Source organism: Heliconius melpomene, chromosome 17 (assembly GCF_056956725.1).
Source record: "Heliconius melpomene rosina isolate 202511_hmr_F chromosome 17, ASM5695672v1, whole genome shotgun sequence".
NCBI lineage: Eukaryota > Metazoa > Arthropoda > Insecta > Lepidoptera > Nymphalidae > Heliconius > Heliconius melpomene.
The window spans coordinates 13,850,933-13,876,726 of NC_140405.1; the positions used below are offsets into that span (position 1 = coordinate 13,850,933).

The 25,794-nt window shown below is 34.8% G+C and overlaps 3 protein-coding genes and 1 non-coding gene across 5 annotated transcripts in view; 1 reads left to right on the top strand and 3 right to left on the bottom strand.

The window, feature by feature from the left end:
* The window catches only part of sli (slit guidance ligand), an 82,139-nt gene extending 80,455 nt beyond the window's left edge, over positions 1-1,684 (bottom strand). For both annotated transcript variants that reach the window (XM_085200484.1, XM_085200483.1), the window contains exon 1: positions 1,563-1,684. The gene's annotated coding sequence lies outside the window, so the exon portion shown is untranslated. The remainder of the gene's footprint in view (positions 1-1,562) is intronic.
* A 3,196-nt stretch (positions 1,685-4,880) lies between these two features.
* Positions 4,881-4,962, bottom strand: TRNAL-AAG (transfer RNA leucine (anticodon AAG)). The gene has a single exon. It is a non-coding gene; the product is annotated as a tRNA-Leu (tRNA).
* Positions 4,963-6,122: 1,160 nt separating this feature from the next.
* Positions 6,123-23,471, bottom strand: Ide (Insulin degrading metalloproteinase). The gene is made up of 26 exons (XM_085200130.1): positions 23,331-23,471; positions 22,522-22,704; positions 22,214-22,302; positions 21,939-22,024; positions 21,473-21,594; positions 21,092-21,261; positions 17,083-17,205; positions 16,277-16,479; positions 15,751-15,836; positions 15,277-15,391; positions 14,667-14,804; positions 14,200-14,321; positions 13,569-13,653; positions 13,201-13,329; positions 12,684-12,766; positions 12,067-12,211; positions 11,431-11,586; positions 11,040-11,115; positions 10,680-10,806; positions 9,987-10,057; positions 9,684-9,841; positions 9,324-9,458; positions 8,664-8,792; positions 8,440-8,520; positions 7,900-8,013; positions 6,123-7,451 (listed from the first exon to the last, which is right to left on the bottom strand). Exons 2-26 carry the CDS (start codon positions 22,668-22,670, stop codon positions 7,344-7,346), a joined length of 3,000 nt encoding a protein of 999 aa, XP_085056256.1. The 5' UTR covers positions 22,671-22,704; positions 23,331-23,471; the 3' UTR covers positions 6,123-7,343.
* Positions 23,472-25,027: 1,556 nt separating this feature from the next.
* LOC146530458 (U-scoloptoxin(20)-Cw1a-like) lies at positions 25,028-25,641 on the top strand. The gene is made up of 2 exons (XM_085201073.1): positions 25,028-25,183; positions 25,409-25,641. Exons 1-2 carry the CDS (start codon positions 25,076-25,078, stop codon positions 25,568-25,570), a joined length of 270 nt encoding a protein of 89 aa, XP_085057199.1. The 5' UTR covers positions 25,028-25,075; the 3' UTR covers positions 25,571-25,641.
* Positions 25,642-25,794: the final 153 nt, after the last annotated feature.

Below are 25,794 nucleotides of genomic sequence, written 5' to 3' on the forward strand. Positions count from 1 at the left end.
GGCATCGAACCCACAATCGTCACGTTAAAGTCATACTCTACGCCACCACGCCGATGGCCTCAATGATTATATTTTAATTAATTTTATATCCTCGATCTGACAAGACAAATGGCATAAAGCAGGGTACGTTGAGTTCCCCAACGCAACATCTAATATTCGGACAGAAATAGACGAATAGAGTGTCTAAACACTAGGTTTGCTCTGTCCACTGGGAGAGAGTATTGTACGAGTACTGTTACTCTATTATATGAGGGATTAATAGAGAAGCAATTGTTTTTCTTTCGTATATATGAGATGGCCTTACAGAACTAAACAAAAAAAACTGTAATTTCTAATCCATAATTAAGTTCATTTAGCCCAATGTTAATAACCAATCCTAATCCAAAAATTGCTACCATAGATTGAAATAGACAGAGATGGAGGTAGGCATGCAGGTTAGTGATTGGATAGACATGTCGGACAGTACGAGATAGACGTTAACTGGAGATAGGAGATACATTATTAATATTGGGCGATAGACGACCACCTTCCAATCCACTGCCACGACAGTATCAAAAAATATATTTCACGTGTATTTTTGGCAATATTAAGACATAATTTTCTGCCAAAAATTTACGAGAAAATTGTGATAAACAAACATACAGTGATAATATAAAACTCCTTCGCTTGGACTTGACATATTGCTGACAAGAAATTAACGATTGTTTACGTGAATTAATTTGTCTCATTATGACTTTGTTTGTGGTAGCGGTTTCAAATTGAAGCTAAAAATATTTCTTTAAGTATTTTTTAGGGTTCCGTATCAAAAGAGCATAACGGGACCCCATTACTAAGAAGGACGTTCGTCCGTTGTTGAGGGTGGTGCTTGCTTAGCGGAGAGTCTTAACATTAACTGTCCTCTACATTTTCTCACTTTGGTAACGCGACGTTGGGATCCGCAACTCAACACGCAATGCGTCTCTAGAATTCGAAAGGAAAAGAAAGTCTTAATGGGAACGAAGATCCTTAACACTAGGTTCCCAGGTACCCTCTGGGGTAGTAATAATAAAAAAAGTAATAACGTTGCTGACGTTTATAAAGTGTACTAAAAAACCATTATAGCACAGTAACAATGTATTCTAATAAACGAGGTAGTCCGGGATTCAAGTTTATTTATCCAAGTACACTATTTCGTGGAATATTTATGTATATTCAGTTACTTCATTTCTCCGCTATGGTGGATATATGCGCGGCGTTGAGTTCTACAGCTCGAAAAATAGACGAAAAGTAGGGAACGGAGTGTCTTAACACAATCATTTCTCTACCTACCCTGATATATGCGAGATACAACGAGAAACTAAATAGTTTTTTGTTGTATCTTTTAACAACATTAAAATATATATATAAAAATTATACTAAAATCAATATTTCCATTCGCTCCAAACTAATGTATGTTATTAAACAATCAATTACAACTTATACAACTGAAATACGTTTAGAACTAGAGCTTTTAAAGCTCCATACAGATCGATATCGACAAACTTATATGAAATTCTCAACAAATATACATAAAATAAGCTCACCCTTTTCAAAATATGGTAGAAACGATCTCTGAAACTCGATGGTAATCGCACAAACTGACACACACTGCGTATACGTATATAATCGACTGACAGAACTGACAACTGACACGGACGGTGGTACAACGCGGACTGAGGCAAGGAATTTTGTTTTGTAGCTTTCGTGGCCTCGGTGTTGCCTCATTTTGTTAGGATTATTGCCGTTTTAGTTTTTTTAAGTTTTGAGGGCACTATATTCAAAAACCTAGTGTATGGGTGTCCATTGGTTACTTTCTACACAAGTTTTAAAATCAAGTTATCAGAGCAAAACGATGAAAATAACTCATTCTCCCGAGGGAATCCGGCCAACAACAAACCAGTCAAACTGTTAATTATATTCCATTTTTTTTTCCTATCACAGAACCATATATTATGAATAATAATTGATAATAAAACAAAAATAACTTACACCACATTGATATATAACTTGAAAAATAAACTATAATTTTAATTGGATATTAAAATCTATCCATTATTCTATAAATTTAATTTAACATATTTTTTATTTCACTTCACTAACCTCTCATAATGCTTATGTATATTATTATTTCAATATAACAACAAAAAAATACAACTTAAAATCGTCTAAATTTCTCCACGAATATGGTAAATTTCCATCGCACCAACCCAGTCCCGATACCTGTATTACACACACATAGACATTCCTTTCGTTCTCTGTACGCACACACAGCTACAGTTGATTGACACAAACGGGTTTGGGATTCGACTCCCGTGCAGGGGAAATGGTTCTGGGGGGTCATTATGAGCTTTTGATTTCTATTTTCTTGTCATAATACCAATTACTACGCTTTATAATTATGGAGTCGTGTACGTGATGAAAATTATATTTTATTTGATTTTGATTATTGAAAATAATATTCAAATCATAATATATTTGTATGAGCATATTTTGGGGATGTTGTGTTGCAACGAGACAGCGTCGGTGAATGCATCGGCTTTAGATTCGATTCCAATAAAGATTATATTTAATTTTTTTCATAACCTCACTCTGGTAGATGAAGGACAGCGCTGAGTTCCACCACTTCCATCATTCAACACGCAGTCTCGAAAATTCATCGAAAACTTGGAGAACGAGGCTTCTCTTGCCATAGTCGTATTTTCGTGATTTACTTTAGTTTTAAATTATTTTTTTTGTGTTAAGAATTTTATTTTAGTTGGTAAAAGTTCGGGGTTGAGACCAGATTTCCCTGGGGTGGTCACGGACCACGCGGTCCCTTCCATTCATGTGTTCATGTCTCTTGCATAAAGCTAAGCAAATAGAAACGTTTATAAAACACTGAGGCCGTTATTTCATTCCCTCGAGTGGAAATCGAACCCACAACCGTCGCGCATACAGCCGCACGTTTGTGTCAAAAGGAAAAACAATAATTGTTGAAATATAAAAATTCGCCCGAGTGGAATCCACAATCATCGCGCCTATAGTGGGATAATTCGTAATAGTGTTATAAAGTATAATATATATATTTTTATTTAACTTCGCATTGGCTGTCGCGGCTCAGTAGTAGCCTAGTAGGTACAGCGACAGTAAGCGCGACAGTTGTGGGTTCCATTCCCACTCGGGGGAATTAGTTGTTTTCATTTCCTCACACTTGTAACAATGTCCGAAAATTGGACGGTGCATGGGAAACTGCTACAATATGCAGGATATATCGTGAATCTATACTTATAACAAAATCGTAAGAGGGTCGGTGTCTGTGCTTTGAAGATATTTAAAAAAAAATGTTATTGGGAACTTTTATTAACCTAATAAAACCCAAAACAATGATTTTTAAAATTTTGGTCTGTTTGTCCGTTTGTCTGTGCGTTGCGTTGCGTCTAATCTCAGAAGAAATTTTCACTATTGGATTCTGGAAAGCTTCCGAAAACATATAATGTTTATTTTACTACAATCGGTTCATAAATAAAAAAGTTATGTCAATTTAAAATAGATACTAAATTCACTAATTGCCGTAACAGTTATTTTATACAATTGTTTTACTGAATTGATTGAATCTTTAGTTTTCAATTTCTTTATTAATATTTCTATTTCAAGCGGGCGTAGCCCCGCACGGACACATTAGTAGCTAATATAATATTTACATTTACATTGGATATTAATGTGAAATAATTTTTTTTTTTTTATAAAAATATTACATACCCATATATCTTCAGCTCCAAAAAGCATCAATGGGTATGAATAAAGCGCATAAACAAGAACAATACGTTTTATTGCCGCGATAAATACCAACAAAATGGCGGTCACACGTCAACTGTCAGATGCAGTTCGCGCGTGAACGCGGCCGCCATGTTGGATTTAGTGCGACGATCGTAAAATATACAGCTTTGTATTCGGAAAATGTGTTTGTTTTTTTTTTATTATTATTATTATATCTATTAAATATTTTTTGACTACTCAATGTACCTATAAAAGGGGTAGGCCTATCTAGTGTTAAGACATTCCTTCCCCCAAAAAACACAAAATTTTGTAGTGAAATTGAGACATTGCACATTGAGTCGAAGAACTCAACGTCGTATTTCGTATATCTGAGTGAGGGAGTGAAAATATTTAATTCTACCAATTGAGCATCGAACCTACAACCGACGCGCTTACAAGCAGACGCTTCGCCGCTGCGCCACGATGACCAAATAATAATAATTTTTCTTCGAAATATTCTAAACGATATTGTTTAGAGACAAAATATAAATATAAAGTAAAAAAATCCTTAATATTATAATCTATACTATACACAACTGTAATTCAGAATAGAACCTAACACCATCGCTAGTTGAAGCCAACATTCACTTTATATGAAAATTGGTCTCAGGGCTCAGGGTAAATTATTCACAAATTTGAATAACGCGTCGTGCTCTCGACGTTGAGTGATAGTATGATGACATTACTTATATGTATATTTTTGCGATTACTTTTTTACAAACATTTTTTGGCAATTACATAATTTTTATTTATTATTCTTTTCAATATTTTTCCTTTTAAGACACTCCGTTCTCTATTTTTGATCTTACTGCTTAATAGTCAAAAGTGCGTTTTGTTGCAATTCTAAGCCTCCTAGACCGTTAAACCTGCGCTCTGAACGTTTTCAAATTCACGAACGTGTTTGACTAAGCCAGAAAGTTTGGCAATTTTTTTATTAAATTATCTTTGCCTAAGAAAATTTGCAGAAAATCCAAAAATAATATAAATAATAGATACATAAAAAATGCATTTTTATTCCATAATTTATTTAGCGAATTATTCATGGCCATAATCTTCTTTTAAAAAAATGGCAGCGGTGGGATTCGAACCCACGCCTCCGAAGAGACTGGTGCCTTAAACCAGCGCCTTAGACCGCTCGGCCACGCTACCACTGAACGCATTGGGTGAACATTTATTTGAATATCTAATTATAGGTACTATAAATTATATAAGTAGACCGTCGTGGCGCAGGTGTACAAAGTGTGCTCCAAAATCGTGTGGTTGTGAGTTCGATCCCCACTTGAGGAAGGAACTATTTATTTAAATTGATATTTTCATTTCCTCGCTCTGGTGCCGTGGCAAAAGTACAGCGTTAAATAACGCCACTCAAAACGCAATGCCTCCACAATTAGGCGGAAAGTATGAAACGGAGTGTCTTAACACGAGGTTCCCTATGCCTACCCCCTTTCTTATGCTGTGAGCGGAATACAGAGTGAAGCTGATTTATTTTAATTTTTAAATTTTTATATAAATATTCGTGTTCGTCCAAAACTTCGCACAAATCACAAATTACAAGATACAATCCACTCAAATGAAATTGTGGCTGTATCCTATTATTCTCTATTGCCCTTGAAATTTGGTCAAATCCTCTCTAGGATCCGTTTTTATAGAGTATTTTAACACTAGGTTCCCTCTGCTCGTCTTGCCATGCAATTTGGTAGTGAAAGTAGAAAAAAGTAAATGATACCCTTGGGATACAAGGAAAGTACACATGTAAACACATCTACATATTAAGATTAAAAACTGCACTACTGTACCTCTTTGGTATTTAAATATATTTTAAGTGCACTATTAAAATTAAGCACAAAAATAAATTATAGCAGTACGTTTTCACCTTTCAAAACAACGTTCTAGATATTATCTAAAGTTGAGTATAGACAATATCTAGAATAATCATATTTTTCCCCGACTGGTAAGGAAGGGTTGTTTTGCGCACGTATCTAGTATGTATGTAATATTCTTTATACTTTCGGAAGAATGTTTATTTTTTAAACATTCTGCCTTTTACTAGGTCAGGCAATACACGGTGCGGCGTTAAGTTACGCCAATCAACACTACGCTGCGCTTACGCTAATCAAGACTTTAGAATAGGCGGAAAGGCTCAAGTTCTCAAAAAGCAGGGAATTGGAACATATAACCGACTGGTAAAAATACTTTTACTGTCTAAATTACCATTGAATTATGGCACAAATTAATTAAAAAACCTTTTCTTTCAAACAGTATAAAAAAAATAGCTGAAGTAAAATAAAAATTTAAATAAAACATAATAATTAATAATTATTATTTATTTTATTAAATAAAAGTGGTAATGTATACTTAAAACAAAAATATTATCCATAATTGACCGTCCGTAAACGCGACGATTGTGAGTTCGGTTCCCACTCGGGGGAACGAATTGTTTTCATTTCCTCACTTCTGTCTATCTGATAAGAAGATAACGCACGGCGTTGAAGCTCCGTCAGTCGAAGAATCTTCTAAATAAAATAATACATACTATATAAGGAATGTTAGGATACGACTAAATGACAATAGTGTTAAAAAAAACAATCATAAAATTTCATTAATTGAAAGATCATATTTACAATTTTATTTAAATAAAATTGTAAATATGATAACTTATTAAAATAATAATTTTAGATTTTTATTAGAGTTTTTTTTAGATAATTTTCAATACAATAAAATAAAACATCACTAAGTCACAACCCAAATATATATCAGATAGATAATAAATAAAAAAAACGAAATAATCATTAAAATTATTTAATAACTTATAGTAATGCTATTTCTTTCTCATATTTTATTCTATGAAACAAATATGGCGGTGAATACTTATTACTTCACATGTTATAAAATATACGACAGTACGCTCGACGAGTCGTGGTCCCTCTGAAGTTAGGTTTTCTGAATTATTGCGCATTATTAACTTTTAATCCTCCAATCCACACTTGGGCCACAAATCGTCAACCGTAGTGTACGTATATAAACTGGAATCATACTAAACATATCTAGATGTAGTTGCGGCGCAATGTATGACTGCGACGGTTGTGGGTTCGATTGCCTCGATTGATTTTATTTAATATTTTCTTTTCTTCACTGTGGGAAAGAGGGTGGAGAGGAGCTTTTGAGAATTTTTATTAAAACAAAATATTACAATGTGTATAGTTACATTTGAAGGTATTTAGTGTAATTAGTCACGAGTATACGAGGGCCGGATAATTGAGTTTCTAATGTATATTCATTCTCCCTTTACGGGACTCAAACCCATAACCCACGCGTTTACAGTGAATCGCTGTGCCGGTATAGTTCTAATCTAATTTACAATGCGCTATTTCCTCGGTATATTATCAAACAAAGTTGATATCCATAAATACTCTAAACTTAACATTAAGTACTCCCCCTTACGGGAATTGAACCCACAACCGTCGCGTTTACATTTTTTTTTATTAATATATGTATTACTTTATTTTATTAGATTAAATGTAATATTAGTATTACAATTTACAATGCGCTCCTTTCCTGGGTATGTTATTAAATGGTGTCGGGTGAGGGTAGAGTGGTCGGCGTGATTTGAAGTCCACTAAATCTGATATTACGACAGGCTGAAATAAAAAAGAAGAATTAAAAAAATATATATTATTATTTACACATTTAGAAAGTTCAATCTCAGAGTTGAGAGCGGTTTATAAATATGGGCCTTAGAATTGAATGTAGCTTTTGTATACGCTTCATGTACGTGTTGTTCATTTTTTTTTATTAACTTCATCCTACACATAGCAAGGTAGGCAGAGGGAATCTGTCATATTTTTAGCTCAGAGCATAGAAGAAACCACGAACAGGAAAAACCACGAGAGATACCAGAGCGAGGAAATGAAAATATTAAAAATTTTTTCCCCTGAGTGGAAATCGAACCCACAATCGGTTTGCAAACGCATGCTTGTACCACCATATACTTAATGTATAATAAATAATTGTCTTCACCCCTTACAGATATTATTAACAATGGGTCTAGGTTTAAGCGGGCGAAGCCGCCCTCTTAATTGCACATACCTGTCTCTCTTCCTGCTTGGTCTCACTCTCTTTCTGTCCGGCTCCACCTTCGGCCACAGACACTACGTATATAGATAGTTTCTGTCTGTTTGATGAATTAGGACTTATGTGTTTCTGTATGACAAATTAAAATTTAGTTACTAGTGCTTATTTTAGGGTTCCGTACCTCAGAAGGTCAAAACACGACCCTTATAGGATCATTTTGTTTTTTTATTAAATGTAAATGAAGTAAAAACATTTCTTATTTATAGAAAATACCTTCACAATTTCAAGGCATTTACACGAAGACACTTTGCACGTCGATTTAATAAAAATTTTGTACGTTTTTAAATGAAATAATTTATCAATATGCAGTCCATTTTAATAAGATTTAAAGTGGAGAATGAAGTAATTTCACACTATGCACCCTGAGAACCAAACAATTCCCAATAGCAATTGAACCCAATTTCACGTGGAACTGAAACCATATTTTACAAAAAAGAAATAGAATACTCATTTATATGAAAAAAGAAATACAAATATATAATTGTATTATTTTACCTTAAAGAACTCTATAAGCTCCTCTTTAGTGACTGTATTTAATTCTTCCACCTCCACTCGTGGTCTGTCGAAATTGTAGACCTAGAAAAGGAATATAAAAAAATAAATATTTAAAGTGCGGTTGATGTTGCCGCCCCGATATTAGGCTTTCTGAACTCCCATTAGGGAAGAAAATAATCAAAACTGAGAAAACACCTTATGAAGAAGAAGAGAAGTACATTTACCTGTGCAGTAATTTCCCCCCATATCTGCGACGCTCTGACAGCGAGTCTTTTGGGCCTCTCTAATTTTTGGGCGGCGAGAGCTGCTCTGTGCTTTATGAATTCCTCCTCTGACATTTTCTCTAGATATTCCTGTTTAAAAATAAAATAATTTTTTTTTAAAAAAAACAATAGTGTTCTGCTGTATTCTAATTATTCTCATAAATGAATGATAAGTTACTTGTTAGAAATTAATTTTCATATTATTTCTTCAATATTTAAATTTTTATTTTAGTTTCACGCTGTATGCTGCTACCGCATGAAGCAGAGAGGGTAGAGGGAACCTAGCGTTAAGACAATCCGCTCCCCACTTTCCATCGAATTCTGCAGGCATTGCATGTTGAGTGGCGGAACTCAACGCCGATGTCTCGACACCAAAGCAGAGAAATGAAGTTTCATTTAAATATTTTATTTCCTGGAGTAGGAATCGAACCCATTACAATCGCACGCTTGTGCTGCGCCGTGACCGGCCTGGTCTTCAACAATATTGTTTTTTATATAAAAAAAATCCTTATATATAGATAGAAGGATAAATATTTTATGCCTTAAAGCGTAACAAATAAATAAAGTTACATATTCATAATATTACAATAATATTATACACCGATGAAATTAAATTCGTACCTGTGATCCTTCAATAAAACTTTCAATCCTCTCCTCTAAATACGCGGGATGTCTGTCACTCTGCACTATGAACCTTAACCCCTGAACACCGTTGGATCTTCGTACACCACTAAACACAATATAACCTAATTGTTCCTGAAAACACCCAAAGAACTAAATTAATTTTTGAAAAATCGATAATTACAAAGGAGATCATTTTGGGTTTATTCTTATACTTTTATATCTTCACGCTATATGTACACATAGCAGGTTAGGCAGAGAGAACTTAGTCTTAAGACACACCGTTCAACATTTTCCGCCGAATAATATATTTTGTCATATATCTTCCACACTGACAGCGTTGTCCCTCCACCCACACACCTGTGTCCGCAGCACATGGAAGCAGGGCTCGCTGAGCGCGTGCGCGAGCAGCTCCAGCGTGACGTTGCGGCGCGTCTCGCGCACGCCGCACGCGTAGTACAGCGACGTGCACGACGACTTGTGCACCGTGTTCTTTATCTCGCGGAGGTACCATGAACCTTTAGGGGAATAGGAAACGGGTCTAAATCTGAGCAAAGATTACGAAAAATATGAGTTAACTGTTACGGACAACAAGTTTAAATATAATAAGACACAGATTTTAAATCAAACTCACTCAAAGTCACTACTCTAATATAGTATTACCTTTTTCCATTTCAACTTCTCTATACAGCAGTAACTGCTGAGCTAGTAATGGCGTCGCATTTTTTGGTAATCTAAAAATATAAAAATAATATATTGAAATATATTATTACTCTCGTGGCATGGTTGGAAAGTGTCTTTATAATGGGGATTGTCTGTAGACAGTTACGAAATGCCCGGACCATTTTTATAATTTCGGGAATTGTGGATAGGCAATGAAAGCTTAGAGAATAACTGAGTAAAAATTTAAGAAGTAAAAATACTTATATTTTCATTAAGAGAAAGCAAAAAATTAAATTTCAACAACAAAAAATCACTTAAATCTTGTCATCAAAATAAATATACAACTTCTTTTTTTAAACTTCAAACAAATTTAAATTAAATAAAACGTATCCTTCCAAAAGATAAATATGAATTATAATAATACGAATTATAATAAATTATAATATAATGAGGTATGGCCAGAGGCCAGAAGAAATAGAAGTAGAACTAGTCGTGGCGCAGGCAGCAGATTGTAGGGTGGCTTCGAACTCGAAGAAATGAAGTCCTGGTAACAAGTAAAGAGAAAGTGCCGCCACTCAATACGCAATTCCTTCAAAATTCAGTGGAAAGTGAGGAATGGAAGTGTCTTAACGAAGACGGAGTGTCTTAACACGTATGTTGTGTGTTTTTGTAGCTGTATCTGTGTATACTCACTTGCTCTCAATAGTATCGGCGACCGCCATTGCCCGCTCGCGTGTTAGGTTACCGTACATCAATCCTTCTACATGCACTTTACGTACGAAATGCGATGCGAAGTCGTTCAACTGTTCCGGGGTTATACCTATTGGAATAAAATATTATTATTTAGGTTAGGTCTGTATTCCACGTGTAGTAGGGTATGTCTACCCTATATAATCATATATACCTACTAATAATATATATATATATATATATATATATATATATATATATATATATATATATATATATATATATATATATATGTATATATATATATATATATATATACATATATATATTACCCTATATAATAGGTATAATTAATATACTCACTTTCCGCCGCATTCAATAGTTGACACCTTGTCCAGACAAGATCCGACAGACACAGCGCTTGCTGATATACTGCATGCTATTAAAACAGACAAAAAAATATTTTAACAAATTACAGTGTTTACTTCTATCCTTCAGTAATTAAATAATAAAAAACACAACATATTATTTTTATTTGACCAAAAAATAAATATAAAGGCAACGGTTATGACTTTGATTTTCGTTCCTATTATGTAATTATTTACAATAAAAAAAACTCCACTCTCATTAACAAGTTATTTCTCTTATTCGGGCGGGAAAACAGAAAACATTGTTTTAACACTAGGTTCCATCTACTCGCTCCCGCTAAATACGGGATACAGCGTGAAGCTCTCTCTTACATCTTATCACTCACTTGGTAAGGCGGTTCAGCTTCAAAATTCTTGATACCTCTAATATGACTCTCTTTCATGATTTCAAATCGTTTCGGATCCGCCTTAAAGTTGACCACGTGGTCGATTATCTTCTCAAGTAGAACATGCTGTTTGTCATCGTAACCGTCTACGGTTATCTAAAAAGTGTTATTTTTTTATGTTATAGTGGGATAAACACACTAAAAAAAGAAATATAAAGATAATTTACAATGTAAGTTAATAGTTAATATAAAATATGTTCTTATGAAAACTTATAATATTATTTAAAACATGCATGCATGTAGATGATATTGTCACATTTTTGTGTTTTTCGCAGTTAAATGCATAAAAAAGTTTTCTAAATATATGTAACGCATTATAAACTATCGGAAAAGGCCATCGATGCGCGGTAAGTGAGATCATAAGCAAGGAGTGAATTATTTAATATATCCATTTCCTTGCACGCGATATCTCCTACGTTTCTCGAAAGTGGGAAACGGAATGTTCTCCCTGCCTACCCTGCCATTCGCGGGATACAGCGTATAGCTAAAAAAAAGTAATCAAGCAACAATCTAGTCTAAGTCAACACCAATACAGTCTAACAGAAACAAAAACGTCTAACTGCCATATAAACTCACACTAAGACCGTATTTAGCGTTGCCAACACTCCACCTTAGCCCTGCCAGTTCCGCTGCATATGCAAATTGTTGTAGCGAATCCCGCAATAACAACACCCATATTGATGTTAGATTGCAGTTAACTGGATCAGAATATGATAGGGGACTGGAAAGTTAAATAAAAAATAAATAAATTAGCTTCATGCTTTACGCTTTAAAATTTATATTTCTGCTCTAGTGAAGCTCATTTTTTGCTCTAGTGTAATGGCAAAGGCGGCGTTGAATTCCGCCACTCAACATGCAATGCCTCCAGAATTCGGAGGAAAGTGGGGAACAGAGTGTTTTAACTGTAGGTTCCTTCTGCCTACCCTTCAATGCGCAAGTCAATATCTCTCCTGCAAACGTCACGTAATATTAGCCTGTTGTATTCAAAAATGAGATTAGAGCTCTCAAACTCTTAGACTGAAATTTATAATATTAGTATATTTGTATATAAATTAGGTTTCAATGTTTCTCCCTGAATTGTCAAAACAGCAAAACCAAATACATTTTCAATATAACAAAATGTCCAATAAAAATCCCAATTTCAGAATTGAACCTACTACTAACAATACTTGTATATATTTATAAATACATACCTAACTAAATCCAAAGTGACGAATGCTTTAGGCAGCAAAAACTCGTTATCCCGTTTGTACCATAACCTCATTAGTGGAGTATCCTGCAAAATGAGTTATATTATAGAGAAAGGACTTAGTGACGTAACACTCCTTTTTAGTTTCACGCTGTATGTCTCATATAGAAAGATGTACAGCATGTACTAAATAAAAATATTTACCTTTATAATAAGAGGCCAGTCGTGGCGCAGAGGCAAAAAGTGTGACTGTAAAACTGACTAATTGTGGGTTTGATCCCCACTCGGGGAGATGAAATATTAATTTAAATTTATATTTTCCTTTCTTCGCTCTGGTGTAGAGGCAAAGCGCGGCGTTATATTTCGCCATTCAACACGCAATGCCTCCAGAATTCAGCGGAAAGTGAGGAACCGAATGTCTTAACACTAGGTTAGCCCTCTGCCTATCCTGATGTGCGCAGAATACAGCATAAAGCTGATTTATTTTAATTAATTAATTTATTTACTACCTTATTTATTACCTTTATAATAGCAGGAGCATGGGACTCAGCCGTTGCATCTTTGCTCTTTTCTAAGTCTAACTTAGCTGGAATAAATTCATTGGGCAAAGGCAAGTGTAGTTCTGAGTTCAATTTTACTGACCGCCATTTCTGAAAAAAAAAAATAGGATTTAAGCACATAGCAGTAAAAGTAAGTTAAACCTGGTGTTAAAATAATCAGAGCAACGCACCGCTCATTTTGCAAGACATTGCTTGTTGATTTGTGGAACACAACGCCGCGTTTCTGCCAGAGCGGGGAAACGGAAATAATAAATGAAATATAACCATTGCCCGAGTGGGAATTGAACCCGCAACCGTTATAAAAACAAATATTTCTATAGTCAACTTACATTTAATTTCGCTTCCTGGATGTCCTCCTGTAAATATTTAGTACCGTACCACGGCTCTTCTTGTGTGCATTTCTTTTCGAAACGTCTGAAATAAGAATTAATTTTATTTAGCTTCATGCTCTATCTCGCACATAGCAAGGTGTGCAGCCCTCTGGGACCAACCTGGGAACCTAATATTTCTACAATTTTATATTTTTTACTAATTATTCGCATAATCATAAATTTTTGATTAGAAAATAAAGACGTTCCTTATTAATTCTATTTCAACGCGAAATCATAAAAGCTGAATTCTATATTGGGTTGACGCTAACTTCGGAAACAAACAGTATAAAATGGTTTCTTTTGTGTTTCTGTACTGTATCCGAGGTCGGAGGAGAGGAGGAGGAGAGTTACCGCCAGTACGTAGTGTATTATTTTATTTAAAACACCGTTGTACATTAGCTAGGCTGTAGGTTCAAGTTCCACCTGGTTTAAAATATATTTTTTTTATTTAAAATATAATTAGATAATATGCGGCTTTAAGTTCCGCAGTTCAATATAACTTGCCATCATCTCTAACAATAAGCAAGGATTTTAACGCAAAACAATAAAATAATGAAAAATGTTTGTAAAAATTAAAAATAAAACTCACTTTGCGACTACCCCCACTCTCACATTATCTGGTGACAGCATCGAAAGAAGATCATCTATTAAGTCCGGTCTCCACTCCGTTATCAGATAATATGCACTCAAAATGTCTTCCATAGGAAATTCCTAAAAAAAATTAAATTACAGAGCTAAATTGCAGCGTTGAGTTTCGCCACTCAATACACAATCTCAAAGTCCGGCGGAAAGCAGGGAACAAAGTGGTTTGATCATTAAGCCATGATTTTTATTAAGGTACGTCACGTACAATTTAATAGGTATGAAGTATTTAATAGGTATAAATGATGTTACCATGTTATTACACATGTTACATACACACATGTGATCTCATACCCACAAATGTGATCGCAATCGAATCTTACGTCCACACATGTGGTTACACATCCACACAAAAGATCTTATGCTGACACATGTGCTCTCATGTCCACACATAATTTCTCCTGCAATTTTTACCTGCAACAAATGTACGTGTCCCGTAACAAACGCCCTCGGGTCCTGCGCGTCTTTAAATCTGAACTCCATCGCCATAAGGTCACGTTGCTCCTCCCACACCCAGCGTTGTGCGCCGGTTTCTTTTAACATTGCTATGTACTAGAATAAAATATTTTTTGGCATTTTTTAATGTGTTCTTCTAAACTTATGATATGATAAATTACTTGGGGACTCATCATTAGTATATAAATAGAGTTTCAGCCCCATACCTGGCCCCTAGTAATTTTGATTTGTTCCCCATTTTAAAAAAAGACTTAAGGGGAAGGAAATTATCCGTCGACAGTGAGATGAAGGCGGCAATTTTGGCCCATTTTGAAGCAAAAGAAAAAAATATTATTTTTTACGGTTTAGAAAAATTAATTCATAGATCTAATAAATATATTCAGCTTAAACCCTTCCATTCCACGAATTTTTGGACCTCCCCTCGTACGTACATTTTTTTATATGTTTTGTAATTCCCCCTGCCTACCATACAATACAATTCACTTTTTTAATTGTAAATTAATCATGATATTACCTACTTCTTAATTGATTATAGCATTCAATATTAATTGCAAATAGTTACACTTACCTGAAACACTAATTCGACAATGTCATCAACATGATCCACCCCAGCCTTAGTTAGGTCCACTTGAACGCCGAAAAACGCGAAACCACGAGCACCGATACGAGTACCACCGACAAGACTGTAAATATATTTAACTTTACATAGCAGGGTAGACAGAGGGACGTTAGTGTTATGACACTCTTATTCCCATTTGCCACCCAACTTTGACACATCGCTTGTTACGTGTTAAGTGGTGAAACTAAACTCCGTGCTTGTTTTGCATCCCGATTTCATTAAGTGGGAATCGAACTCTCAACCGTCGTGTTTATAATCTCTTTATAAAGTTAATTGAGCATTGTATTATATGAGAAAATAAAAACTTTAAAATGTTCAAAGGAGATAGATAGATACTAAATAATAATAAAATGATAGATGTCAAAATAGGAAGGTGAAGCGCGGCGTTACGTTACGCCACTTACACACAAACATACTTCTCACCTGTTACACCATCCCTTCTCCTTGAGAGCCGATAACAAGCTTCCGGGGCCTTCATGACCCAATAAATGAGAGAGATAGTGACTTGGCTGTAAAAAACAAATAGTGATTTATAAACCAGCAACCAGCGTAACTTTATTGGTATGTTGAAGCCCAATCATACAAAATGTTTACACAAATTGTAGCCTACGTGGTAGTCTGGTGCTACTTTGCGGTAAATTATTATAAAAAATCCGTTGAGTAGTTTATTCGTGAAAGCGAAACAAACATCCATTCTCACACATTTATTAAAATCATAGATGAAGGCTTATGGTAAGTCGTGATAATTCTAATTCTAAGAAAATGTGATCAATGAAATAATGTATTTTTAGTATTTTATTCCAAAAAGAATAGCTCATAATAATTTTCAAATAAACAAAATAATCAATAATTAAATTTATCATTAATTTCCCCGCTTTTATAAGACAATCCACGGCATTAAGTTCCGCTCCAATACCTTTTATAATAAAAAAGTTTAAATCATCCTTACCCCACTCTTATAATATTTCCTTGTATCCGGTATAGGGAAGTCAATAGACAAGGACCGTAGATCCTTAACGGGATAACAGTATGCCTGTTTCCTTCTTAAATGGGGTGGAAACGGATGATCCGTCCAGGTCGGGGCTGTGACCGACCTGTCCTCTACTGAGGAAAAGAGTTTGGTCACCATATCCTCTAATTCATCGAGGGATTCTAAAAATATAGTAATTTTAAAATCAGCTTCACTCTGTATCCCGCACACGCATACTGGCAGTGGAAACCCAGTAAGTCACTCTGTTCCCCACTTTCCAATGAATTTTGGAGGCGTTGCTTGTTCAGTGGCGGAACGCAAAGCCCCGCTTTCCCACGACACTAGAGCGAAGATATGAAAATATACATTCTATACAAATATTTCATTTTCTTGAGTGGGGATCGAACCCACAACCAGTCGATTTGCAGCACACTTTGTGCCCCTGCGCCACGACTGGCCTCAAATCGATCGTTATTTTATATTTAGTTTTACGCTGTATCCCGTTTATAGCAGAGAAGACAAAGGCTAGACTCTCTCGTTAAGACACTTCTCAAGCACCGCCAAATTCTCTAGGCATTGCGTACTGAGTAACGACATTCAACGCCGCGCTTGGCTTGGCTTGGCTTGGCCGCGCGCTTATTATTAGAGCGAGAAAATGAAAATAATTCACTACCTCATTCCTCCGAGTGGGAATCAAATCTACGGTCGTGTTTATAGTCGCATACTTCTGTCCTTACGCCACGGCGACTTATGTTTATATTAATTAGTTATGAAACAAAATATACCTTTCCCCAAAACAATGAGTGTCATGATATTAGCGGAATACCATTTTTGATGAAACTTTAGTAATTCCTTTCTGACGTCTATGCCTTTCTCTTTTGGTATTTTTTCTAATGTTTCTTTATTACCTGTAAAAGAACATATATATATTTAATTGTATAAAAAATGTTATATAATGGGATTTGAATTTAATCTTTTTCGACACCGTCTAATAAACGAGGCGCGGATTTAAATCCTGCTACGTTCTAATTTTAATATTTTTTAACTTTATACTGTACTAGTGGACCCGGACGCGGCTACGCCTGCTTCAACTATAACAATATTTATTAAATACTAGCGACCCCCTTGCGGCTTCGCCCGCTTTTACTACTGAATTATTCATATAATGTATGTTTGCAAAGCACTTAAGATAATGTGAAAATTAATTAAACCCTAATGCAACCCGCATTTTCGTAGTTTCAATAAGGATTTTCCAATTGTTTTAAAATAAACACAAATAAATAACACAAATAACAGAAAACTTAAACGAAAGAAATTATAAACAACAGACTACCTACTATTCTCTTACCCAAAAATACTTAAACGAAAGATGTAACCAACTATGTCGCGTGGAAATACATTATAATTATTGGATAACTCCAAAATACGTGCAATCACTTCTAAATTTACTTTGCCAGGCGCAGAATTGAAACATTCTCTCGGCCATCTCCGTAGTAGCTCAGAACGACATCAGAGCGTTGGTCCGACCGTGGTCCCAGGCGAAAACCTGCTTTAGAGCAGACACGTGGAAGGGGAGGGGATTGGAATTGAACACTCGGTTTCTTGAGGAAGGCCTAAATTAAACGACCAAGATGACTGCTCATGAGTCGGATTTGGAGGAGGATAGAAAGTCCCTCGGAGACGTCTGACCTCGGGCGGCCTCGTATGCGGAGTGCTGCTCCTTAGGTGCAGGTGACTCGATACACCGGTGCAACGGAATACGTTGGACGCTAGGCGACCAATGTGTACCTCTAGGGTTTCCATTTTTAGGTTGCGGTGAGTGGCGCGTGGTGTTCACGTAGTATGGTGCCTGCGTCACTCGCCGGAGGGTGAGGTTCCGTACGACCTACAGGATTCCTCGTTGAGTAATACTCGCTAGGGCATTGTGATGTCATCAATGTATAGTGCGTAGAGAGCAGGTGACAAAATTCTGACTGGGACAACGGCAGCGATCGGGTCGCTGCTAGTACTCTCAACTCTCACGCAAGATGTCCTGTCACTTACAAAGCAGAGCGGCAAAGACATGCGCGACGTGCTGGGGGGTGCCCGCTCTGAGCACTTTATGAAGTAAGCCCGGGTGCCAGACGCGGTAGAATACGCGTGCTACGTCAAAGAAGACTGCTATTGCACACTCACACTCTCTCTCGGTTGATCACTGTTGCGTAGTTTACCCAGAATGGTATACCCGTTCGCCAAACTGCTCGCTTTGTGGGTGGATGTGCGACTGAAGAAGTGAGAGGAGTAACTTCTCGAACAGCTTGGCGACCGTACTAAGAAGGATTATAGATCGATATCCCTCAGCAGCATAATGAGTAGGCCTTTCTTCCATGCCCGGGGGAAAGAAGCCAGGCAGGTGCGGCGGATCCACTATTATAAGCAAAATGTTGCGGGGCAAGACGGACGCGTGGTGGGCGGCGAACCGTTAATCAGCAAGGATTTTTTAGTACTGTAATTTTAAATCTGTGCTACTAATCTTTTCAAGTACTTATTAAAATATATTTAAATGACTATTTTTAAACGGAAGAAATTATAAACAAAAACCTACCTACTAATAACTAATACAAAAATTATGAAATCAATATCGCGCTGAAATAATACATTTAACTGAAATTATCCAATATGTGAAACGCATCTAAATCTTCTTTGCTATAGAGGCAGGTGGGTTTTTTTTCGAGCTTGTGGTTAATGCTGTTAAAACAGCGACACCGGTTGGGTAGGCACTACGTGGCTGCCTGTGAGGAAAATTAAATAGAATGCATCGGCCGGGAATCGAACCCGGGCCGCCCGCGTGGCAGGCGAGCATTCTACCACAGAACCACCGATGACTGCTCATGACGCGCTTGTATAAATAAGCAAAACGTCGCGAGGCGCGTTTCGCAGCAAGGATGTTTCAGTATTTTAATAACTTCTAAAGTACTTATTAAAATGAAAAAACAGTAAAAGACAGTTCATCTACATTAAATGGCCAACGTAACTAACATACTTATTTATATGCTGAGAGTAAGGGATAAGTAAAACTTGAGTCGGTACAGCTGATGAGTCAACGGCGTGATGTGTCAACAATTAAATGCGTTTTTCTCTAAAACTATTCGCAATTTCGATTTTCTGTAAAAAGCAAATTTTATCTTCGTTTAACGTAGAAAATTAATAAAGTATTTTAAAGGATAAGGATTAATACCATTATGGAAAAATATCCCTCACAATAAAAAATATATTGAAATTACTATTTTTAGACAGAAATATGATCACTACACGTTATCCTTAAAAGATAAAAATATGCTCTCGCGGACTTTTTTGTAGATCTTATTAAGAGGAACAATACTCCAGTACATTTTTTTCATGTAGTACTTACTATTAAAGCAGCGCATGCGCGAAAGTGTCTCAACGGGTAGGACTTTAGACACATTTATCGTATTTATGTTAATTTACATAAGAATGTGCAAATAATAAACTATATATAAACCTTCCCTGAAAAATACTCGACCTAATGGTGAAAACCGCATAAAAATCCGTTGGGTGGTTTAGAAGAAGAAGAGTTAGAAAGTTCAGACAGACACGAAAAGCGACTTTGTTTTATAAGATATAGGATATTCATGAAATTATTTTCAATTTTCAATAGAATTAGTAAGAAAATATAAACTTAAATAATCAAAACGAATAATAAATAGATACACATTATTAGAAAAAAATATCTGAGTTATTGAAATGAACCAACAAAAGGATTTAAAGTAACTAAAGGATAGGTATTCTTAATATTAGAAAAGGTACCTAAAGTATTCCGTGCGTGCCTACATAGATATCGACTCTACGAAATAACTAAACATTTCTCTCTATTAAGTAGGATAATTTTAGCGAGCAATATCAAATAAAATAAGAAGAGAACCAAAGTGTAGCTTAAATTAATTATAAACAGCAAATAATTACATAAATATTTACAATAGTTCGAAAATGTATGAAAATTTATAAAACGGTCAACGTCATCTGCCCGTTCGCGTAGGTCATACTATGCCGCCCGAAGGCTAGGTCATTTGGAATCAGTGACATCTTAATTATTTATTAGAATGTTGTACAGTAAACTATAATTTCAATCTAGATGAAATGTTAAGAGTGACTATTATATTTAATTTCACAAGGATGAATATCAAAATGTCGCGGTAACGGTTGCGTAGCGACGCGACGGTTGTTATTAACATGGCAGAATAAATTGCATGTCAAATTAGAAAGTACTTTAAAATATATTAGTATATATGTATAATGTAATGTTATATAGCCTATAGCACTTCTGAAGAATGTAGCTTTCATACAAAACGAAAACAATGAAAATCGGACCCGTAGATCCAGAGATCTTAGCGTTCAAACAAACAAACAAACAAACAAACAAACAAACAAACTCTTCCGCTTTATTATATTAGTATAGATCTCCAACATAGCAGAGTAGAATGAAGAAACCTGGGAACCTAATGTTAAGGTACTAACGTTCCCATTAAGACACTTCCGTCCTCTACTTATTTGCCTTGTTACCAGAGTGAAGAAATATAAATATAAAATATTGCATTTCCTTCAGTGGAAATTGACAAAGCACGACGTTCAGTTCTACCAGTCAGCGAAGCTAAAAAATGGTAGGTACAGGGAACCTAGTGTTAAGACAATACGTTTCCCAAGCACTGCCGAAAACTCGAGGTATTGCTTGTCGAGGTCTGGTCTCGTAATCCATAATATAGAACGTGGCAATGATAATGTTTAATATATACTTACCAGTTCCAAACTTATGATACGGATGTTTAGGATCGGCAGTACTCTTGTTAAGCTGGTCTAACCGCCAAGTATCGGAGGACAGATTCTTCTCGTGTTCGGAGTTTACGGCGTTTAACTCCCTACCCGTCGCCGACTCCGTGAATAGGGGTGAAATGAAGAATTGGGCGAAACTGTGTATAAGAATAATGGTTAAAAATACGATGAGTATCACAGTTAAGTAATATGAATAGTGAATACTATGTGAAAATTTATTAACATTCAATGTTTCTTATATTTTTTAAGTGCTTATGCACACTTAGGAATCCAAGAGGAGCGGGTTCACATTTTTATATGTTTTCTAAAAAGTATTAAGATTAGACGTCTTATATTATAATTTCTTACATATCCAATGCCCCGGGCAAGTGTTGCGGCACCACATCGAAGTAATACATAGTGTGGTCGGACGAAGTCGACGCGTTCGAAGAACCACCGTGCGCCGATAAATACTTATTGTATTCATTTTCCTAGGAAAATCAATTAAAAGTGTACTAAAATACATGAATCCTACTAAACTTACTAATATTATCATATTAAATCATTGTTTGAAAATATTTCCAAATATTGAAATAATATTCAAATTCACTAAAATACAATCTATTTTGTTTGTACCTAATTGATAAACACAAACTTGATTTTACTTTTAAATACATATATTGATTAATAGAAATACTAAAAAATTAGGCAAATACTATCTATATATCTATTTTTATGATAAAAATGTAAAAATAATTATAATAATTTAAGCCAAGAATATTAACAAAAAATATCGTTTTTCCTATAAAAGACTAATATTTTTCTATTATCTCACCTCAGGATACTTTTCAGTACCTAAAAATAGCATGTGCTCGCAGAAATGCGCCAGTCCCGGTAATTCATCCGGGTCACTTAGGTATCCTAGAATTAAGGAAAAATATCATAATATTAAGGTCGTCGTGGCGTAGTGGCACAAGCGTGCGACCTTGAACACGCTGATTTTGATTTAGATTACCACTCGAAATCTTTGCTATAGTAACAAGACATAGCGTGGTGTTGAGTTAACATTAGATAAAAAAAAATAAAACAAATAAAAAAACATAAACTTACCAACATTGACGTCCAATGCGGCTGCGGATTTATCAGTAGTTGGATCGCTGACTAGTAGAACTTTGAGACGATTTGCTAACTGAAGGCCTCTATAAAAGTTATATTAGACAAAGTTATTCAGCTAATTGGGATAGTTCTACCTATTGATAATGGGATAATATTTAATAAAGGTGAAGTTTCTAAAGATTGAACATTTGTTCCACTTTAATGCAAAAACTCCGCTCAGTAGTTTAGATGAAACTTACAGTAATTTTAAGCAAGCCATGCCACATCTAAGTCGCTAGTTATAACTACATACTTCAACATACCTATATTCCCTCTTATCTTCTTGACTCTTCAAAATATCATTGTATCTAGTGACCACCCCTGAAGGCTCAGTGCCACTGACACCTTGTCTCACGTCTGTGGGACTTTGACCTCGGTTTGGTGCCCGCGGGGCACATTGAGTCACTGTCATGCCGGACTGGTGGCGTTTTTGTGTTAGTGTGTAACTATAATATAAATGATACAATTAATAGTTATGATTTTGATTATCTATCTGAAATGCTATAAGACCATACATTATTAATAGAATTAGGAGTTTTAAGAAAATTTTGATTGGCTTGCTTTTATATTATGAAAAGTTTGTGAGAAATTAAATATTGTAATAGATTTTTTGATGTTTATTAAAAAGGAAAAACAACATATGGTTACTTGCTCATTTTTTATTGGGTTGCATGAATTATTGTGTTATTACTCCTTACATTTTAAAATTATGCCTAACATATCTATGTACACACAAATATTAAATAAAAAAATAAATAATAAAACTGACTATTAATTACTACTTTCAAGTATTTCCAAGATATTTCCTTAAGTAAATAGAAAGGAATGTAAAATACTAATGATTCATCTTAAAAGAAGACTAAAGAGTGAATAATAGTTGCAAGTGTATAATTAAAAAGTTACTTTATTAATATGGCTAAACGTATGGCTAAGTTTTCAGAACGCTTGAAGGGTTTCTAAAGAAGCGCGGGTTCAAATCCCGCTACCTACAATTTTTTATATCTTCCAAAAATGTATTTTTGTCTCCCAAATATGGAAAACCACAATAAAAATGTTAAAAATCAATTCTAACCTATTAAAGCTGGTACGATACGTAGGTGAAAAAGTGCGGACGCCGATGAACAATACCCTTCTTGATGCCAGCTTGAAAAATATTAATTATTTTGCAAATTTAATTCCTTTTCTTGGATTACAATTAGCAGTAAATGAAATGACGATGTTCTATTGTGTACTGTTGTGCAATCTGACAGTGACATTGACAGATGACATAAGCTATAGTGCAATTGAATGTCAATAAATTAAACGTAATGCTTTAGATATCGGTATCATAGATAATCTGGTGGAAATATCGATTTAAGTTTTTATGTTAGTAATGTTTTTTTTTTTAAATTATTATTACAAAATAAAATACACCACGGACACTGGTCGTCCGTGCCCTTTTGTGCTTGTTATTTTTTTTAAAAATCAGCTTCACGCTGTAGTAGTACCCTGCAGAGAGAACCTAGTGTTAATATACTCCGTTCTCCACTGTCTGCCGAATTCTGAAACTATTTTTGTTTTATGTGCTTTTTACTTATTTGATATTTTAATTTAATATACTTTTTTTACAATAACGCCAGTTTTGAAAAAGCATCATACAACTGCAAAAAAATGAATCCTCCATAAATTTTTTTGCAGTTGTATTTAAAAGTATTATCATGATTTGTGATGAGTAGACTGAAGGAGTCTCCTAATTAATATTTTTAGGTTTGTTGTTGTCTAATCCCTGTGACAAGTCTAATAATATATAATATTATGTAAAGAATATATTTTTTTGTTCAGAATAATAAAATGGAAAAGTCGTCTTTGTACGATTACAATCAAGAAATTAGTACGGAACCCTCGGTGGCGAGTCCGACCTGAACTTAGCCAATATTCTGCTGCTACATTTTAAGTACACTCAAATAGACACATACTTAAAGTAAAAAGGTTGTATAACTTTACAAAATAAACAAATATCTTCCCACTGTTGAGTAAATACCGATACATATAAAAAGGACTCTATCCATATTTTTCTTCATTCAAACACATTACTTCATCACGTGTAGAAGTTGATTCCAAATTCCATTATGGTCAAAGTTACAATTATTTTATCATTCCTTGCTATGTTATGTGGTAAGAAGAACTGTAGTTCATTGCTTTATAATTTTTTTTTAATATTTTTTCTACGTATAATGCTATTTATAAGTACAGATAACTAACTAGGGAAAATGTTAAATAAAAAAATTACTATTAAATATAGCTCAGTAATTTATCGCGCAAAGCAGGGTAGGCAGGAAGAGCATATTATAAAAGTGCTCAGTCCTCAACTTTTCATCCGTAATTGAGTAACCAATAAATTGGTATTATTATTGGTATTTAAAAATATCAATTCATCGAGTTCTATACTCAAAGGTTAAAACAGTGTCCTATTATTGAGACGCGAAGTCTCAAGTGTCTGTCTGTTCGTCTGTCTGTCAACCGGCTATATCTCATTTACCGTGACTCAATAACAGTTAGATAGTTGAAGTTTTCACAAAAGATATATTATGATGTCGTTATAACAATAACTACTAAAAAACAGAATAAAATAGTTATACAAAGAGGCCGGCAGAGTCGGACTCACACTTGCCCGATTTTTTAATATATCTAACACAATTTTTTTTCTTGAACCCATAATTCCTGAAATAAACACTTTTAACCAAATAAATTTTGCATAAAAATCTCAAAGTCTTGCTAGTTCCTATTAGTTTCTGTCCCTCACTATATATTTGTTCAGGCTGCATCTGGGCATCGAAAATGTGCAACTCCTGCGGCAGTGAGTGCGCTCCGGCGTGCGGGACCAGGTACTTCCGCTCCTGCTGCTTCAATTATTTGCGGAAGAAACGTGGACCTGACAATGTCAAGGTACATTTAGTTTAATACATAAGTCATAAATTAATTAACTTCTTTTATTATGTCAAATATTATGCAATTTTAACAGTCAAATGGACTATTAAAGAAATAAAAATAATGAATTCCTTAGATAATAAATAATCACAAAGAAAAAATAACTGTACAAATTACAAACTAAAATTTGAAGCTCGCCACGTCCTCTACGTCTAAATCATGTTTACCCACCATTTATTTTAGTTGTTAAAACAAAATGAAGAATGGAGAGCAGACGATCCTCAGTCTCAATGGAGGACTCTACCAGTCATCGCTTTGGCGGATAATGTATGGAAGGGACCGAGCGATATGAAGCTGGAACGACAGGATGAAGCTGAAAATGTACTTCAGGCGTTATATATGTGAAGAATAACAATGTGAGCTTATATAGAAAATTGAATATTTTACACAATATTAATATACGTTATGAGTTATGAGCGAAATAAATATTTTAAAATAATAAATGCTTATTTTTCTTTTGATTCATCGATATAATAATAATATAATAACTTTCGATAGTAGGTACTATTTTTTTGGACGTTACCTAACGATATCGCTACGAACAGAGTCATTTCAGAAGTTACTTCGAG